Source organism: Macaca thibetana, chromosome 20 (assembly GCF_024542745.1).
Source record: "Macaca thibetana thibetana isolate TM-01 chromosome 20, ASM2454274v1, whole genome shotgun sequence".
Classification (NCBI taxonomy): Eukaryota; Metazoa; Chordata; class Mammalia; order Primates; family Cercopithecidae; genus Macaca; species Macaca thibetana.
In genome coordinates this window covers 53012009-53032316 of record NC_065597.1, presented here as the reverse complement: position 1 = coordinate 53032316, position 20308 = coordinate 53012009, and the positions used below count along the sequence as shown (strand labels likewise).

Below are 20308 nucleotides of genomic sequence, written 5' to 3'. Positions count from 1 at the left end.
TGTTGGTGACTGATCCCACTGGCTCATGACTGTAATCCTAGCACTTTGGGAGGCTGAGGCAGGAGGATCGCTTGTGGCCAGGAGTTTGAGGCCAGCCTGGGCAAGATAGTGAGACCTTTTGTTCTCACTGTCAAAAAATGTTTAATTAGCCAGGCATAGTGGCACACGCCTATAGTCCCAGCTACTTGGGAGGCTGGGGTGAGAGGATCACTTGAGCCCAAGAGTTCAAGACTGCAGTGAGCCATGATTGTACCACTGCACTCCAATCTGGGCCACAGAATGAGACCCTGTCTCTAATAAAAAATAAAGGTGCTCTTGGGCCTACCAGCCGAACAACCCTACCGCCCCCAACAGCCAGAGGTGAGGACCCAGGTTGGGCCCCCGGAGCTCTGTCTCCTCCCCCAGGCTCAGAACCCTTATCTGTTTCCACAGGGGCTTTCCGAGGTGTGTGCAAGAAAATCGATCACTTCCCTGAAGATGCTGACTACGAACAGGACACAGCTGAGTATCTCCTGCGTAAGTTCCCCGGCTTTTGGAGTCTCTCTGGGAGGAAGGGATGGGCCCCTGCCATCACCCAGCTGCCTCTGAGTTGGAGGTTCCTCAGCATCCATCCCTAGAGATGGACAAGTGCAAAGAAGCCCCATGTGCCGGTACAGAGACATTCATGTGGTTCTGAGAGCTAAGCCCCTTTAGTGTCAGTGAATTAGAAACAGAAAGAAGCAGCAGGGAGTGGGGTGGGGAATTGTTCATGCCTGTATTCCCAGCACTCTGGGAGGCAGAGGCCAGAAAGGATCGCTTGAGCTCAGGAGGTCGAGATCAGCCTGGGCAATATAGCAGGACCCCATCTCTACAAAAAATTTAAAAATTAGCTGCTTGTGGTGGCACACACCTATACTCCTAGCTACTCAGGAGGCTGAAGTGGGAGGATCATTGGAGCCCAGGGGATTGAGGCTGCAGTGAGCTATGATCATACCACTGCTATCCAGCCTGTGTGACTGAGTGAGACCCTGTCTCTGAAAAGAAAGAGGAGGAGAAAGAAAAGGAGAAAGAGAAAGAGAAAGAAAAAGAGAAAAAGAGAGGAAAAGAAAGAGAAGGGAGGAAGGCAGGAAGGCAGGAAGGGAGGGAGGGAGGGAGGGAGGGAGGGAGGGAGGGAGGGAGGAAGGAAAAGAGACGGAAAAGTAGGTGAGTCAAAACTGAAAAGTTCTTTTTAGTCAGTTTAGGAGAAAAATCTAAGGAACTTTCGCCAGCTTGAATGCAGGTTTTCACCTACCTGGGAGGGGATTGGACGTGCTAATGGCAGAGTGCTAATGGGTGAGGTGAGATGCTAATGTGTGAGGTCCCAAGGGGCAACGCCTAGAAGAATAAATACAAACCCAAGTTCACCTCTCCTTTGACTTCCCTCCAGTTTCAATCCTACTGGGATAGGACCAATGTCTCTGTAGGATTTTTCCAAACTCGGTAACCTGGATATGACATGAACTGTCACAACTACAGCGTGTAGGAGCCAAGAGAGTGTGGTGGCTTGGAGCCAAGGCCTCTGGAATCTGGGCTTTGACCCTTGTTTGACTTTACTAGCTGGGCTGGACCTGGGACAAGTGGCTTTACCTCTCTAGTTCCTAACTTCCTTCATTTTTTTCTGAAATGGAGGTTATAATGCCATCCACCTGACAGGGTCATGAAAATTAAGTAAACTAACGCATATTACACTTAGCTTAGGGCCCAACACACAGTCAGGAGACAATATGCATTAGCTCCCATTTCTTGCATGGGATTAGCAATAGCAAAATTCACTGCAGAGATGAGCCTTCTATTGGTCGAGGCACAGAGAGAACCTGATTTGGGATTTCCGTGTAATTTCTTCAGCAAGTATGTGTGTTGAGTTCACTCAAAAGGATAATGAGGCCAAGTGCAATGGCTCACACCTGTAATCCCAGCACTTTAGGAGGCCAAGATGGGGGGATCACTTGAAGCCAGGAGTTCAAGACCAGTCTGGGCAACATAGCAAGTCACCAACTCTACATAATTTTTTTTTTTTTTAATTATCCAGGCATGGTAGTGCACACCTTTAGTCCCAGCTACTCGGGAGGCTGAGGTGGGAGGATTGCTTCAGCCCAGGAAGCTGAGGCTGCAGTAAGCCATGATTGTGCCTTTGCACTAATCAATAATATTGATTAGTGATTGGCTATAGGGTGTGGAGGATAGTGTCAGATGCAGCATTATTAGGTTAATTTATGCTACTTGTGGCAAAAGCAAGCATTGTCAAGAGATGAGCACGCAGCTCAAAGAGGAGGGAAGGACGTGATACTGCCTCATTTTAATGTCTCTCTGGGCCTGATCATTAAAAGGACTTGCATTACTCAGATAAACGCTGTTTTCTTTTCTCACCCCTCACATCAGCAGCTCAAAAAGATTCAGTGTGGAGAGCAAAATTAGCCACACTTAGAGATGTAGCTTGACCAAATTTTGAGAGATGACACAGATTACTTGCATCTTCTCAATAGAGAATGGTGTTAGTCACCAGTGGGGTTTTACCAGAATGCCCATATATTTTCTTTTTTTTTTTTTTTTTTTTTTTTTTTGTTGTTGTTGTTGTTGTTGTTGTTGTTTTTTGAGATGGAGTCTCGCTCTGTCACCCAGGCTGGAGTGCAGTGGCCGGATCTCAGTTCACTGCAAGCTCCGCCTCCCGGGTTTACGCCATTCTCCTGCCTCAGGCTCCCGAGTAGCTGGGACTACAGGCGCCCGCCACCTCGCCCGGCTAGTATTTTGTATTTTTTAGTAGAGACGGGGTTTCACCGTGTTAGCCAGGATGGTCTCGATCTCCTGACCTCGTGATCCGCCCGTCTCGGCCTCCCAAAGTGCTGGGATTACAGGCTTGAGCCTCCGCGACCGACCTATTTTCTTTGTTTTTCTTTCCTATGTTGATAAAACATTTTGACGTTTGCCCTGTCAGAGACTAAACAGAACTGTGACTTCTACTTCACGACTTGTATAGCTGATTTTAAGTTCTTCGGAGAGGCCCATAACTTTTCTGACAAAGTATTTTTCTCTGGTCTGGGAAGATGGCTCTTCCTCTCTCCTCACCCCTAGCCCACGGTCCACCTAAGCTTCACCAGTAGCAGCAGAATTTGGCTAAGGTTAAGGAGAGGACTTAACGAGCACACAGATTTCCTGCTGAGAGTTTTGGAATTCCTGATCCAGCCACGTAGGGCTGGGAGCGCATTTCCGCAGGGTTCTCCCTGCCCTGGTATTCACTCTGCCATTCCCTGTCCTGACCCACAACCCTGGTGGGACTGGGATTGTTTTCTGCTATTTCCTCTTTCTCCTGTGCTCTTTGGGGTAGGCTACAGCATAAACCCATAGCAGTGTTACTGGAAAGGGGTCCAGATCCAGACCCCAAGACAGGGTTCTTGGATCTCACACAAGAAAGATTCAGGGTGAGTCCACAAAGTAGAGTGAAAGCAAGTTTATTTGAGAAGTAAAGAAACAAAAGAATGGCTACTCCATCAACAGAGCAGTGGCATGGACCACTTGACCTAGCATATTATAGTTATTTCTTGATTAATGGTAAATAGGAGGCGAATTATTCATGAGTTTTCCAGGAAAGGGGCAGGCAATTCCAGGAACTGAGGGTTCCTCCCCATTTTAGACCATAGGGTAACTTCTGACATTGCCATGGCATCTGTAAAGTGTCATGGTGCTGGTGGGAGTGTCTCTTCACATGCTAATGTATTATAATTAGCATATAATGAGCAATGAGGACAACCAGAGGTCACTTTCATCATCATCTTGGTTTTGGCGGGTTTGGGCTGGCTTCTTTATTGCCTCCTGTTGTACAGCAGAGCCTTTGTGACCTATATCTTGTGTTGACCCCTATCTCATCCTGTGCTTGGGAACGCAGCCCAGCAGGTCTCAGCCTCATTTTACCCAGCCCTTATTCAAGATGGAGTCGCTCTGTTTCCAACGCCTCTGACAGCAGAAAGTTCAAAGCCCACAGATTCTGTTGACTAGAGACTCCCACAACACAGCACTGGACTCAGAAAGTCCTACTCAGACTCCAGTGGTGGGGCTACACTAGAACAAGCTTATGTCCCCACCCTTAAGACCTTAACTTAGCTCCATATAGTTTGGGGAGGAGAAACAGGGAAGGAAGACAGTAAAAACCTCTTTGATCTGAAGTCACCATGTGTCCACTGGGCTAAAACAAATGCAAGATGGACTTCCACTGACTTAGGAGAAAATGGCAGCAGAAGATTTCCTGTTTGAGGCAGACACTTATAGCCAGAGTTGACAGAATCTGCTTGCGTCTCATTTGTGGGGCAAAGAGTGGGATCTCCCCACCAATGGGTTCCCAAATGATGATTGCACCACTTGGGAAACAGTCACATTTACATATCTCCTATCCACATGTTTCAAACATAAACCTTTTTTTTTTTAATGGGGTCTTGCTCTGTCATTCATGCTGCAGTGCAGTGGCACGATCATATCTCACTGCACCCTCAAATTCCTAGGCTCAAGCCTCCTGAGTAGCTGGGACTACAGGCACCCACAACCACCATGTCTGGCTAATTTCTTTTTACATTTTTTGTAGAGTTGGGGTCCCCCTATGCCTTGCCCAGGCTGGTCTCAAATTCCTATCCTCAAACGATCCACCTGCCTTTGCCTCCCAAAGTGCTGAGATTACAGGCATGAGCACTGTGGCAGGCCCAAATATCCACTTTTGTGGAACCAACACAGTTCCATAGCTTCAAACATTCAGATCATTTTCTTAGGGCACACATCAAAGGTTAATCATCCTTTGATTTTTTAAAAGGTATTCACTTTTTATTAATTACACTCATTACATTGAATATTCAAGCGATTCTTGTCAATATGCAATGCAAATGATCCCTTTAAAGGTTAGTCCACAAGTCCCAAACAGGTGCTTGAAACCACTGGAGGAGACCGACCCCTAATATTTGCAAGGGCCCAAGGCAAGAATCCAACTGGAAACCCATGGGTCATCTGTGTACATTTTTACAAATTATAACTAAGTTGTGCCCACAGCTGGGCCCATTAAAAATAAGCTACACTCACATACAGAACCCCAGAGCTCACTCCCTGGGATGGCCCCCTCGATCTAGGAGCTAAAGGAACCAGGAGCCAGCTCTGCCTCCTGCAAGCCTGCATAATAGAACTGCAGGACTTTGCAGCAGGCCAGAACTCAGCAAGGACACTAATCATGCCTAATTAAAGTTAAGGGTTGATATAGCCAGGAAGGAAAACAGGAGGGGCAAGGAATAGGAGTTGGGTGACAGGCAGCAGGTGCATTTCATTTCATTGAAACTTACACATGTAAGTTTCTCAAGCTTCAGTTCATGGGCATCCAGCCTATTAGAAAATTGGGCCAGTTTCAGCCAGGCATGGTTACATGCCTGCTCACACCTGTAACCCCAGCACTTTGGGAGGCCAAAGCGGGTGGATCACATGAGGTCGGGAGTTCGAGACTAACCTGACCAATATGGTGAAACCCAGTCTCAACTAAAAATACAAAAATTAGGGTGGCATGGTGGCATGTGCCTGTAGTCCCAGCTACTCGGGAGGTTGAGACAGGAGAATTGCTTGAACCCATGCAGTAGAGGTTGCAGTGAGCCGAGATCACACTATTGCACTCTAGCCTGGGTGACAGTGGGAAATTCCATGAAGAAAAGAAGAGAAGAGAAGAGAAGAGAAGGGAAGAGAAGAGAAGAGAGAGAGAAGAAGAAAGAAAGAAAAGAAAGAAAGAAAGAAAGAAAGAAAGAAAGAAAGAAAAGAAAGAAAGAAAGAAAGAAAGAAAGAAAGAAAGAAGGAAAGAAAGAAAAAAAGAAAGAAAGAGAGAAAGAAAGAGAGAGAGAAAGAAAAGAAAGAAAGAAAGAAAGAAAGAAAGAAAGAAAGAAAGAAAGAAAGAAAGAAAGAAGAAAAGAAAGAAAAAGAAAGAAAGAAAGAAAGAAAGAAAGAAAGAAAGAAAAAGAAAGAAAGAAAAAAGGAAGGAAGGAAGGAAGGATTGGGCAGTTTCAAAACCAGAACAAAATCCCTTCCATCTTCTCTTTTTTTTTTTTTTTTTTTTTTTTTTTTTTTTTTGAGATGGAGTCTCACTCTGTCGCCCAGGCTGGAGTGCAGTGGCGCGATCTCGGCTCACTGCAAGCTCCACCCCTCGGGTTCACGCCATTCTCCTGCCTCAGTCTCCCGAGTAGCTAGGACTACAGGTGCCCGCTACCTCCCCTGGCTAATTTTTTGTATTTTTAGTAGAGATGGGGTTTCACTGTGTTAGCCAGGATGGTCTCCATCTCCTGACCTCCTCACACCTGTGTGCCTTCAGCCCCCCCACTTCAGGCCTCCCCCTTCATCCCTCCTAGGCCCACAGGTTAAATAAGTTACCAAATTTTCAGAAAACTGAAAACACAAACAAGCAAACAATGAAAGTGCAGTAGCAAATGAAAATGACCGGAGCTAAACAGGCAGAAAAACACCTAGTGAATATGGAGGTTAAAGGCTTGAACACTGACTAACATGAACTAAGCTTTGAACCCCTGAACCAAAATAAACTCGTGTCCCTCCCTGGCCCACATACCTCGTATGTGTCATTGGTCAGGAGAAGCTCCTCCATTCGCTCAGCACCTAAGACCAAACACAACCAGCAGCCCACGGCCAATCCATCAGTGGATTCTGTTGGCTTTACTTTCAAAATATAAAGTACTCCCTGAATCTGGCTACATCTTACCACCTCAGGTCTACCCTCACCCAGTCCAAGCTATGAAGGGCTCTTGCCTGGGTTATGGGGTTTTTGTTGTTGTTGTTGTTGTTGTTGTTGTTTGTTTGTTTGTTTGAGACAAGGTCTCACTCTGTTGCCCAGGCTGGAGTGCGGTGGTATGATCTTGGCTCACTGCAGCCTCCACCTCCTGGGCTCAAGTCATCCTCCCACCTCAGCCCCCCAAGCAGCTGAGAATACAAGCGCACACCACCATGCCTGGCTGATTTTTTATTTTTTAGTAGAGATGGGGTTTTGCCATGTTGCCCAGGCTGATCTCAAATTCCTGACCTCAGGCGATCCTCCCGCCTCAGCCTCCCAAAGTGCTGGGATTACAGGCGTAGGATTCTTGTGGTCCTACCTGTTACACAGGGCTTGGCCCTCCGAAGGGCCCCACCCTTGGTTCCATGCTCTGCTGTCACTATCTTGAAATTCTTAACAATTCTGAAACAAGAGGCCTCACTGTTTTTTGTTTGTTTGTTTTGAGACAGAGACTTGCTCTGTCGCCCAGGCTGGAGTGTAATGGCACAATCTCGGCTCGCTGCAATCTCCACTTCCTGGGTTCAAGCAGTTCTCCTCCCTCAGCCTCCCAAGTAGCTGGGATTACAGGTGCCCTCCACGACGCCCAACTGATTTTTGTATTTTTAGTAGAGACAGGTTTCACCATGTTGGCCAGGCTGGTCTTGAACTCCTGACCTCAGGCGATCCACCCACCTCTGCCTCCCAAAGTGTTAGGATTACAGGTGTGAGCCACCATGCCCACCTAGGCCTCACATTTTTGTGTTGCACAAGGCCCTGTAAATTATGTAGCTGGTCCTGCCTGTCATTGCTACTAGAGCATAAGCCCCATGAGGACAGGACCCCTGGCTCCTTAGTAAACCAATGAGCACGGAATTTATTCAGCTGATGTATTCTGGCCTGTATCCACCAGAAAATACTCTTATACTGGATGGGTAAATACTGGGACCTCAACCACATGGGGCCCCTCTCCCATGACCTTAGGGCCTTCCATGATCCAGAAAGTATTTAGTAAGAAGCTGACACAGGGACCTCCAGGACTCTGCTTCGACTCCTCAGCCGGTGTCCCTTCTGAAGGACAGTGCCTGTGCCCTTGCGGTGCTTAAACATGTCAGCTCTGACTGCAGCACCCGCCACAGCACCTAGCATCTATTAGGTGCTCAGGAAATGTTTGTCAAATGAATAAGCAAATTCATTTGTTCATTCGTGACTAAATGGGTATTCAATGGGTGTTGTCACACTCTCTACTATGCAAATGTAGATGCGTGCAGGGAAAGATTCTGCATTTTAATGAGCAGCATGTGGTCTGATGGGAGTCCCTGTATACAGGGCTGGCTGCATCATTTGCAGGGTCTAGTGTGAAATGAAAATCCTGGGCGCTTAGGCCGGGCCCAGTGGCTCATGCCTGTAATCCCAACAGTTTGGGAAGTTGAGGCGGGAAGATTGCTTGAGGCCAGGAGTTCTAGACCAGCCTGGGTAACTTAGCGAGACCCCATGTCTACAAAAACTACAAAAATCAGCCACGCATGGTGGCACATGCCTGTAGTCCCAGCTACTTGAGAGGCTGAGGCAGGAGGATTGCCTGAGCCTGGAAGGTGAGGCTACGGTGAGCCATGATTTCACCACTGCACTCCAGCCAGAGTGACAGAATAAGCACCATCTCAAAAAACCCCAGACAAAAAACCAAAACAGAACAAAAAACTTTTAATTTTTTCTGCCATCTCTCTCGATCTATCATGGTGTTTTCTATTTGCCATTTAATATCACACTCTTTGGGTTCAGGGACACTCCCTGGTGAGTGCAAACCCTCCCAGGGACCTGGGGCTTGCACCCAACTCTGACTCTCCCTGTGTCCATGCCTGGGCTCCCACCAAGGGGAAAGCAGGGGCAATAGTCGCTGGGCTGAGGAGGGAGAATGGGTGTTTGAGAGCCTTTTCCAGGGAGGCAGGGAGGTGGGAAGGTGTTGGTGATAGGTGGGGAGGTAGGGAGTGGGGTTCCACATAAGTCAAGTCTCCAAGCCCCAGCGCGTGTGTCATTGTCCCATCCGACTTCACTTACAAAACACACATTCCATTATAAAATTGTTAAGACTCTCAGGATGGTGACTGCAGAGCATCAACCCCAAGGGCTAAGACTCCTTCTAAGCACAGGCCCTGAGCGCCTGGTCTCATGCTCATGTTAGACATAGGCTCTGTTCTCCTCCTGTGCTGCCCTCCTCTCAGGTACCCCTGTGCTTGCAGTGGGAGGACCCCAGGGGCTGGCTGGGCACAGGCAGAAGCCTCTCTCCTTCTCTCCGCAGGAGCTGTGAGGGCCTCCAGTGTCTTCCCCATCCTCAGTGTCACGCTGCTGTTCTTCGGCGGGCTCTGCGTGGCAGCCAGCGAGTTCCACCGCAGCAGACACAATGTCATTCTCAGCGCGGGCATCTTTTTTGTCTCTGCAGGTGAGTGTCTGGCCCCAGCCCTGAGATCTTCACAGATACCAAACCGAAGCCAGGGCCACGTGGAGGAGACAATGCTATTCAGGGCTCCCTCCAGGGAAGGAGCAAGAAAATGCTCCAGTTGTGCTAAGGATGAGAACTCAAAGAATTTCATTAGAACCGAAGATGCCAAAACTCTAGCTGAAGCCGGCATGAAGGGAAAATGGGTAGGAAACAGCATGGCAGGATCAGCTGAGATTGAAACAGAGAGAGGGAAGAAGAAAGGGGCAGGAGAGAGAAAGAGAGAAGGAGAGAGAGATGTATAAGAGTGTACATACACGCTTGCTGCTTGCATACGTGGTACGTGTGAACTGATTGGGGAGACTAAAGCAGGAGGATTGTTTGAGTCCAGGTGTTCGAGACCAGCCTGGGCAGCGTAGTGAGACCCTCATCTCTACAAAAAACAATTTTAATTAAAAAATTAGCTGGGTGTGGTGCTGCACACCTGTGGTCCCACTTCCAGCTACTCAGGAAGCTGAGGTGGGAGGATCGCTTGAGCCCAGGACGTCAAGGCTACAGTGAGCCAAGACCTTGCCACTCCACTCCAGTCTGGGTGACAAAGTGAGGTCTCATCTCTAAAAAATAAATAAGTAAATGTAAAAATATAGAAGTGCATTTGTGTGTTCACTTGGGCATGTTCATGTACTATCTCTGGCCCTTCGAGATATGTGTTTGCCAGCTAATTATTGTTCAACCCTCTCTTACTCACCATTTTATACTCTCCTCCACTGTTCCTATGCCAATCAATACTCTGCCGTCACCCTGCAAAGTTTGAAAGTCATCACGAGAGTCCAGCCCCATCCAGCTTTTGAAGTGCTCAAATCCTCTTATCATTCCACGCATCTCTGGGAACAAGGTAAAGACCAGCAGCCCGAGATGCTCTGGGGCAAGACCTTATAGTCAATAGCAGCCCTGACCAGAAGAAGGCACAGGGTGGCAAGGACGCTGAGAGACAACCTTCAGAAAAGGGTCCTGTTCTCTGCCTTCTCTCACCTTCCTCCACCTCCATCCCTTCACTGGTGTCCTGTCTTCCTTGCTTCCCTCTGGGTTTTCATCCTTCATCCTTGCTTTCATCCCTTTACCATCTCTTCCTAGCCCACTCCTCTTGGGGTGGATCTGTGCCATCTGGATGAAATGCTTTAAAGAAGCAAAGAACAGGGCAGGGATGGAGGAAGACGGGGCTGGACTCTGGTGATGACTTTCAAACTTTGCAAGGTGATGGCAGAGTACTGATTGGGAAGGGGACAGTGGTGGACAGTATAAAATGGTGAGGAACAGTGGCTTGCAACCCCCCTGGATTTCAATCCTGGATCCACCAATCAGGCCTTGGGAAATGTGATCATCTCTCTGTAATTTGGTTTCCTTGACTATAACATGGCAAATAATAATAGTACCAACTGCAGCTGGGCTTGGTGGCTCGTGCCTACAATCTCAGCACTTTAGAAGGCCGAGGCAGAAGAATCACTTGAGCACAGGTCTTCAAGACTAGCCTGGGCAACATTGCGAGACCCGATCTGCACAAAAGTTTAAAACTTAGCTAGGCGTGGTGGTGGGTGCCTATAGTTCCAGCTAATCAGGAGTCTGAGGTGGGAGGATTGCTAGAGCCTGGGAGGTCAAGGCTGTAGTGAGCCATGATCACACCACTGCACTCCAGCCTGGGTGACAGAGCAAGACTCTGTCTCAAAATAGGTCATAATCATAATGATAATAGTACCAGCTGCATGGGGTTTGCTGGAAGGAGACTGTATTCGTTTGTTCTCACACTGCTAATAAAAACATACCCGAGACTGGGTAATTTATAAAGGAAAGAACTTTAATTGACTCACAGTTCCACATGGTTGGGGAGGCCTCACATGATGGTGGAAGGCGAAGGAGGAGCAAAGTCACGTCTTAACATGGCAGCAGGCAAGACAGCTTGTGCAGGAGAACTCCCCTTTATAAAATCATCAGATCACCCCTGTAATCCCAGCACTTTGGAAGCCTGAGGTGGGTGGATCCTGAGGTCAGGAGCTCAAGGCCATCCTGGCCAACATGGTGAAACCCGTCTCTACTAAAAATACAAAAATTAGCTGGGCGTGGTGTGTGCACACCTGTAGTCCCAGTTACTTGGGAGGCTGAGGCAGGAGAATCGCTTGAACCCAGGAGGCAGAGGTTGCAGTGAGTCAAGATCATGCCACTGCACTCCAGCCTGGTGACAGAGTGAGACTCTATCTAAACAAAAACAAAAACAAACAACAAAAACAAAGCCATCAGCTCTCATGAGACTTATTCATTACCACAAGAACAGTATGGGGAAAACTCTTCCCTTGATTCAATTATCTCCACCTGGCCCCACCCTTCACACATGGGGATTATTAAAATTCAAGGTGAGATTTGGGTGGGGACAGAGAGCCAAACCACATCAGAGACTGTACAGAGAAAGCACAATGTGATTTTCCAGTATTAGAAAAGTAGCAACAACACAGTTCCAAAATCTGGAGCCCCACAAGATCTTGCTTGAATTCCTTCTGCACTGCTTCCCCCTCCGTAAGATGAGAAAGGGAGACTGTCTAAAGCTGAGTCTCTGAGAACTGATTCAAGCAACAGACCAGAAAGAAAACTGCCATCTTGCCCCAGGGGAATGAGATCAGCCCACAGGTGGCAGTGGCCCCTACCTTGCTCTGTGTGGACAGATGTTAGCATCTGGCAAACCCAGGGACTTGTTTTGTCTTGAGGCACGCTCCTGTCACTGGTGGCCCCGTCCAGACCTCCCAGGCGCTTGGTCTTGGCCGCTCCAGAGGATCAGTTCCAGTGTCATGCTGATGTGAGAGTTTCCTGAGAATGAGAGAAGATCATTATTTTGTCCCCCAAGGGGATTGTTAGGGAAGAGTGTGTCACCAGCAACTTTCTTCTCACAAGAGGTATTGTGAGGGATGGCAGGTAGATTAGATATGTAGGAACTAGAAAGCGTGTGAGTCTGTGGAGGAAGCCTGATGGGAAGGCAGAGGCTTGGGGTCTAATCCCAGACCCTTCCACTGATCTCCCCAAAGAACCTGAAGATCTTGTTTTTCCACCTCTAAAGTGAAAGGATTGGAGGATTCACTACTCTCGAAGGCTCTTCTTTGCTCATCTACACTAAGTTTGATCATTTGAGGCAAGCAATTAACAACCCTTGAAATCCATAAATAAGAGTGCTGGGGGGAAAAAAAGAGAAAACAATCCTTTCTTGAGCACCTACTATGTGTCAGATACTATGCAGAATGCCCAAGAGCGTAAAGCTGTGAAGTCAGGCTGCCTGGTGCAAATCTAGCTCTACTAATTTCCTGTTGTGTGACCTTGGGCAAGTCACTTAACCTTTCTGTGCTTCCATTTATTTCCCCATCTGAAAAATGAGAATCATAACGGCCTCACCTCTTGAAGCTGTTAAGAGGATTAAATGAGTTGGTAGCAATAAAGTGTGCAGAGTGGTGCCTATCATCCAGTATGTGTTCAACACATAGTAGCTATTATCACATACAAGGTACCATTTAATTCTCATATCAACTCCACTCACTCACTCATTCAATATGCATTGCCCTCTTGCTATGAATCAGACTCTGGGCTGGGAGTTAAGGCCATAGCAATGAAGGAGATAAGCCTAGTCCCTGCCCTCAGGGAGTTTACAGTCTGAAAGTAGGACAAAGCAATTGCCTACGCACATCTTGTTTTCCCTAAGCCTTGTTACTGAAATCTAAATCCACCATGGCTAAGAGCTCTGGATTCAAATCTCACTTCAACCATTTTCTATTAGGTTGATGCAAAAATAATTGTGGTTTTTGCAATTACTTTTAATTTAATGGCTGTGCTCGACACGGGAAGTAAGTTACCTTCTCTGTGTCTGTTTCCCCATCTGTAAAAGGGAAATCATTTTTTAAGTGGGCCTGCTGCAATGATTAATAGGTAGGATGCATATAAAGATTTTGCACAGTGCCTGACACATGGTAAGCACCCTGTAAATCATTGGGCAACTCGCTTGGCTTCCTATCAGCCCAGTCTAACATCTGAGCCTCTCTTTGAACTTCTTTCTTTCCTTCCCCCACTCCCCGCTACCCACCGCACTGCCGCCAAAAAGACCTTCTTTGGGGACTTTCCAAACTTTGCCACCAAAATATTCCTCACGGCAGAGGAGAGAAAAAACATGGCCCGGGGGAGTCAGGGGACATCAATAGAAGCCACCTTCATTGAGCTGAGACGTCTTTGAAGTCTGACTCCCATTTAACTTAAAAATTCATGTGAATTCTGCCTTCTCCTTCTTATATCCATGTTCATTTTAATATAAAAGAATATGTCTTCCCTACTCATCTTCAAACCAAATTGACACTCCAGGAAGAGGAGCTGTTTGTCACCCTGTGGTTTCTTGCAGCCTGACACAGAGCTGGATGTGTCAGTCCCCATCATAAGAAATAGCTCAGTGATGAGAACTTGCTGCCTACCTGCTGAATGTCTGTGCTGGGTAGAACCAAGAGGAGGCAGGAGAGAAGCAGCAGATTTTAGCCCTGTACTCTGGAGACAAGTTTTAGATGAAATATAATCAGAAGTCCTATTCAACATAGTGAGGCTGGGCATGATGGCTCATGTCTGTAATCCCAACACTTTGAGAGGCCAAGGTGGGAGGATCACTTGAGGTCAGGAGTTCAATTCCAGACTGGGCAACATAGCAAGACCCCATCTCTACAAAAATAAAATTAAATTAGCTGTGCTTGGTAACACATACCTGTAGTCCCAGCTATTCCGGAGGGTGAGGAGGGAGGATGCCTTTAGCCCAGGAGGTTGAGGTTACAGTGAGCTATAATTGTTCCACTGCACTCCAGCCTGGGTAACAACAGAGCAAGACCCCATCTCTAAAAAACAACAAAAAAAAACAAATAACCCTACTGGATGTGCACCAGCTAATCAGAAGGGTGGAACTGGAGCCCAGTCCTGTGTCTCCTGCTCTACCAAGCTTTAACCCTTTAGTTGCTGGACTGTAGGGAGATCTTGGGGATGCCCACAAAGAGTATGGAACATTCAAGGAACAGAGAGAGAATTCAGGAGGCTCCTGGAAATGGTTACTCACCAACTGTTGTTGGAAACTATAATGAGGGACAACCTCCATTTAGCACCACCCTACAGGTAGCCTAAATTTGGAGGCAAAGAGATGCCAGCTGGTGTACCAACAACCTCCATGAGTCATTGTTGGCACCAAGCCCTGGATGAGGCCCTTGAAACAAAGGGACAAAAAGAGACATATCCCCTTCGGAGTAAGAACATGAGAAAGGTAGGCAGAGATGTGCACAGCCCCTCAAACCTCCTGCTCCTACTGACCACTACCTAGGAAACTGATTCCTCTCCTGTGGGCTAAGCAGCTATTTCCAACAATATTGGCACTCTGGGAAGCTAAGTCTGCAAGCCTTGCCTGTTGGAGGTAACAGCTTCCTGTTCCCCAAGTCCTGGTGCCCTGGTGCTCAAACAACAGCTGATCTGAAGCATTATCATATCCTGTGCAGATAAAAAGACTTGGTAAGCTCCCACCTCTTCCCCATGGGTTTATTTATTGTCCCAAATTTCAGCTCCAGACCCATACATTTCCACTGAGCAGCTCCATTTGGACTTTCCATAAGCACTTCCAACTTAATGTGTTCAAACCTCCTCTTTTATCTAAACCTGGATTCTCTGCTGCCTCTTATTTGAGCTCAAAATGCCACCAGCCTCCCAAGCACCCAAGTTAGAACCCTAGTAAGTCATTCTCAATGCCTTCTCTCACATGCCATCATCAACAGTCTTTCATCTCTTGGCTTACCCTTGTTTAATTTTCAGATCTGGCTCAAATGTCACCTCATCTTCAGTGCCAGGTTCTTAGTCTTTCTCTTTCCTTCTCTTCCTGAATCATTTTTATGTGTCTCCGGTAGAACCCTTACTGTATTTTCCTGTAATTGCATTTACATGTCAGTCTTTGCCACTTATGGTAAAGAATTCAAGGGCAGGGGCGTGTATCTTGTTCATTTTACAATCTTCATGACTTAGTGCCAAAGATTAAGTGTTGATGAGATGAATTGCTTCTAACGGAAAATAAGTGCATTCTGAGTTCTTCTGTACTTGCTGTAGGAGTAGGGTGTATTCTTTAGCTGAATACACATTGCCTGGAACTGAGCAGCAGAATTCTTCATTTCCCAAGTGACAGAACATGCAAGAAGATCTCAGTGGTTGGATTTCCCAGCTATAGTCCATTATCCTCTCTCCCCATTATCTCCACATTTTCTATAAATATTTTAAGATGGAAAGTGACAGTTCTCGCTGAGGTTTATAAAGGATGTATTTTTCTTTTCCCCTTCTCTTAGGGTTAAGCAACATCATTGGCATCATAGTTTATATATCAGCCAACGCTGGAGACCCCGGGCAGCGTGACTCCAAAAAAAGTTACTCCTATGGTTGGTCCTTTTATTTCGGAGCCTTCTCTTTCATCATCGCAGAAATTGTAGGAGTGGTTGCCGTGCACATCTATATTGAAAAACATCAGCAGTTACGAGCCAAATCTCACTCGGAGTTCCTGAAGAAATCTACTTTTGCCCGCCTCCCACCCTACAGGTATCGATTCCGGAGGCGGTCAAGTTCTCGCTCCACCGAGCCCAGATCCCGAGACCTGTCCCCCATCAGCAAAGGCTTCCACACCATCCCTTCCACTGACATCTCGATGTTCACCCTCTCCCGGGACCCCTCAAAGATCACCATGGGGACCCTCCTCAACTCCGACCGGGACCACGCTTTTCTACAGTTCCACAATTCCACACCCAAAGAGTTCAAAGAGTCACTGCATAATAATCCGGCCAACAGGCGCACCACGCCCGTCTGAACTGACCTCTGACCTCTGCCCCACGCCCAGCACAGCCTTGGGGGAAGTGTACAGAGATGTCTCTGAGGTTGCATGGCATGGTCCTCGTGATGGTATTACTTTTTACAAAGAATGAAACCAAATGGACTCAGCCCTCTCCCACATTTGCCCCTCACCCTCCAAGTCCTAACCCCTCCATCCTCCCTAACTTTTCAAGCCAATCCCTTCATGTCATTCCTCTCTCTGTGTATCTGTGCCAGATGTTTTCCTTTCTTCCTTCTTTACTGGAAGGACCTCCACATTCTTCCCTCCTTGGAAGAGGACTTTACTAAAAGTCACGGGTGGTGGCCAGGGGGGATTTTTGAATCTCCATCAGGCGCGTTCATAGTTGTCCCCATTGTCTACCCACACGAATCCTCAGGAAACCAACCACCGCCCAGGTGGCCTGAGGGAGGCATTCACCTTTATGTGTTAGAAAAACATGACCAGAAATCAAAGATGTCAGAGCCCCGAAGCAGCTAATGTAATAAGCACTCATGTTATTAAAGGTTTTGCCTTGTCGTAACCAACCGAGCCGGAGGGTGTTTTGTTTCTTTTGGGTGTTTCCTACACAAACTCACTCCCCTGCCTCCAAAGTGGCTCACATCCGTCTTGGAAGCTGAACTTTGCTCATCCACACCTGAGCCACTAAGAAGGCTCACCTTGTACCTTTGTAAGCTAGTAAGGTATTCCCACAAATGTCCGAATCAGTACGCCCTTCTGCTTGAATTCCTGGAGGCTACCTGGGGATGGGTGAGTGAATGCTGGTTTTCAAGATCTAAATCTGGCACGCAATAGCTCTATGACCTTGGGCAAGTCACCTAAGCCTCAAGCCTCAGTCTCCTCATGTGTAAAATGGAACATGATAATAGCACTCTCCTCCAGAGTTGTGAGGTTTAAATAAAACAATGTGTGTAAAATGATTAGCACATTGTAAACAATAAATACATATTTTTCAATGTTTTGGGTGGATTTTAGGCAGAGTAAGCATCGTGTTGATCTGCTTGTGCTGTGACAACAAAATATCAAAATGGGCTGGAAGAGGTGGCATGAGCTTGTAGTCCCAGCTTATGGGACTACAGCCTTGGAAGCTGAAGCCAGAGGATCACTTGAGCCCAGGAGTTAAAGAGTTCAAGTCTAGCTGAGACCCCAGCTCTTAAAAATAAAAAAGTCAAAGACTGGTAACTTAAACAACAGACATTTACTTCTCAAAGTTCTGGAAGCTAAGTAACTCAGTTTCTGCTCAGGGCTCCTCTTCCTGACTTGTAGACAGCAGCCTTCTTGCTGTGTCCTCACACGATAGAAAGAAAGTAATCTCTTTCTCTCTCTCTCTCAGTTTCTCTTTTCATAAAACCACAGATCCCATGGGTCCCACCCCCGTGTCCCACCCCCACGGGTCCCACCCCCACGGGTCCCACCCCCGTGATCTCCTCTCACTCTAATTATCTCCCAAAGATCCCATCTCCAAATACCATCACACTGGGGGTTAGGGATTCAACATATGCATTTTAGGGGAATGGGAAGGTGGATGGAGAAACAATTCAGTCCACAGCAAGTGTTACTGTAGCAAGATAAAAGCCAAATGGAAGTTACTTTATATAAGAGAGAGAGAGTGTATACTCACAGGCTCTGAGGGCTCTGGGAAGAGAGAATGGAAGGATTTGAATATTTTAAATATTTGATGTTAGAAAGCACAAGAAATATGTTGACCGGGCATGGTGGCTCACTTCTGTAATCCCAACACTTTGGGAGGCCAATGTGGGCAGATCACTTGGCCAAGCCCAGGAGTTCAAGACCAGCCTGGGCAACACAATGAAACCCTGTCTCTACAAAAAAATACAAAAATTAGGTGAGCATGGTGGCACATGCCTGTAGTCCCAGCTACTTGAGAGGCTGACATGGAAGGATCACCTGAACTCAGGGAGGTAGAGGCTGCAGTGAGCCATGATCATGCCACTGCACTCCAGCCTGGGTGACAGAGTGAGATGCTATCTGAAAAAAGAAAACAAAAAAGTACGAGAAATATGTCACCTATGCCCACAGTGATTCCCTTGAGAATTTCTGGTACACACCCAGGTCTTCACACTTCTGAGGAGCCTTCCCACTTAGGACTCCAGCATGCTAGGAGGCAGGGTTGCAGGCTTGAGAGCTCACACCTACCAGATACTGTGGGTACTAGGCTGTGTTCTGCTGCCATACACACACAAAATCATTTCATCCTTCCAGTAATCCCATGAAGAAAATACCTCCTAAAATCTCCACTTTACCAGTGAGGAAACTGAGGAAAGAGAAGTGCTGTGACTTGCCCAAATTTTATTCCCACTATGGGACAGAAGTACTGGGAAACTAGTACCTTGCCCACACTCACACAGTGAATTTCATTGTAAAGTGCACCTAGGGACAATTCATTTTGTTCAACACTTGAGTCATTGCATGCAAATGGCATGCACATACATTAAATTATCTCATTTAGTCCTCCAAAGAACCACGTGTAGTAGGAATTATCATCTCCATTTTGGCAGGTAAGGAAATAGAGGCTCAAAGAAAGTAAGTGTCTTGGGTGCTAATGAGCAGAGCGACATTTGTATCTAAGCCTCTGCTTCCTACGTTGCGTGGCTTCCCCAGTATTCCAGCATTTTCCAAGCTCAGTCATTTGAGTGCCACTCCTAGGAAGTTTTTTATATCCACATCCCACATCAACAACTGTTTACCTAATGTCTTTCTTCAAGCCTACTCGCTTTCAATCTTTTAATAAATATATTTCGAAAAGGAACTTTATATCACTACTATAAAGCGAAAACTGAAATTCCTTGCCATAATCAAATGGTAACTGGGAAAATAAATACAATGCAAACAAAAACAATCATGCTGTATTTTAGCTGTTGCTAGCTTAGCTCACTGCAACCTCCACCTCCCTGAGTTTGGCTGAAGGCCGGCTGCCGGCTACCTGTTCTTCGTGAAAAGGATATAACCAAAGTGTTAGAGAGGTGTTAAAGGATATTCTGGCACCAAAAGAAGATGCTTCCCTTGGTTTACTCAGAAGGAGCAAAGGAGAAGTCAAAAGGGAGTACCCTTCTCACTGTGTGATTTGATGCTCTGTGATACTGCAGCCACGCAACATATCAAATCATCTCCTACTCTTGTTTTCATGGCAGGTTACAGAGCACTTTATTTTAAAAAAAATTTTTTAAAGATGAAGGACGAGGTAGATTTTATTTTGAAGCATGTGAAAAATATTTGGGAATGTTAACTGAAGTAATTTTTTATTATTATTATTTTACTTTAAGTTCGGGATACAAGTGCAGAACGTGTAGATTTGTTACCTAGGTAGACGTGTGCCACAGTGGTTTGTTGCGCCTAGCAACCCATCATCTAGGTCTTAAGCCCCGAATGCATTAGCTATTTAAAACTGTGGAATGCTAGATGAATTTGCATGTCATCTTTGCTCAGGGGCCATGCATTTCCTCCTACTCTTGGGGACAAGTGACTCCAGCCACCCCTTGGAGAGGGAAGGATCTGAGAACTGGAGCAAACAGGTGAAGAACACTGTGAAGGGGAAGCAGCAGCATCCAGGCACCCTGGGAATTGGGAGTGTGCAAAAGCAGGGCATCTGGGAAGTGGATCTGGGATGGAGAGAAAGGCCCCAGGGCCTTAACTAGCAGGGTATCTTCCCTGGTAGTCACGAATAAAGTCCTTCTGCAAAGGCCAGAGTGCTAGAGGAGAGAAAGAGCCATGTGACCCCGGAAGGACTCCCCTTCTACCCCACATCCCTCCCCACCACACCATCTAGGTTTGCTCCCTGAAAAACTTTGGCACAGGAGCCTCGGGATACCTTTGCTTGAAGGCTGCTCAGTTGAACCCCGCTAGCTAGCATCAGATAAATATTAATATTACCACTTCTGGGTTGCAGCCAGGATTCAGGCCAATCCTTGCCATCCAAATCCATTGGAAGAGTATTTCCATTCACTAAGCCACCACCCTTGACATGACATGACACTGTGCCATGAACTTCACTCATCTTGTCCCATTGAATCCTCGTATTTGTGGCAGGTATGATTGTTAAAGCCATTGTGTAGATAGTGAAACTTACAAGTAGATAGCAAAGCCGATATACAAACCCACGTCTGCCTGACTTGAAAGCCCATACAGCAGACCCTCACTAAGCATTCCTGGCCATGCTGCTCGA

At 46.8% G+C, this 20308-nt stretch overlaps 2 protein-coding genes across 5 annotated transcripts in view; one reads left to right on the top strand and one right to left on the bottom strand.

Annotated features, from left to right (window-relative positions):
- CACNG3 (calcium voltage-gated channel auxiliary subunit gamma 3) overlaps positions 1 to 16648 on the top strand; it is a 108763-nt gene extending 92115 nt beyond the window's left edge. Inside the window, exons 2-4 of one of the 2 annotated variants that reach the window (XM_050773841.1) lie at positions 433 to 516; positions 9081 to 9221; positions 15593 to 16648. In XM_050773841.1, coding sequence (XP_050629798.1) covers positions 433 to 516; positions 9081 to 9221; positions 15593 to 16104 — 737 coding nt within the window. In that variant the 3' untranslated portion in view covers positions 16105 to 16648. The remainder of the gene's footprint in view (positions 1 to 432; positions 517 to 9080; positions 9222 to 15592) is intronic. The other variant, XM_050773842.1, reaches the window with a different exon arrangement.
- Positions 1 to 20308, bottom strand: part of NDUFAB1 (NADH:ubiquinone oxidoreductase subunit AB1) — a 1133838-nt gene that overhangs the window by 763171 nt on the left and 350359 nt on the right. The gene's annotated exons all lie outside the window — the stretch shown is intronic.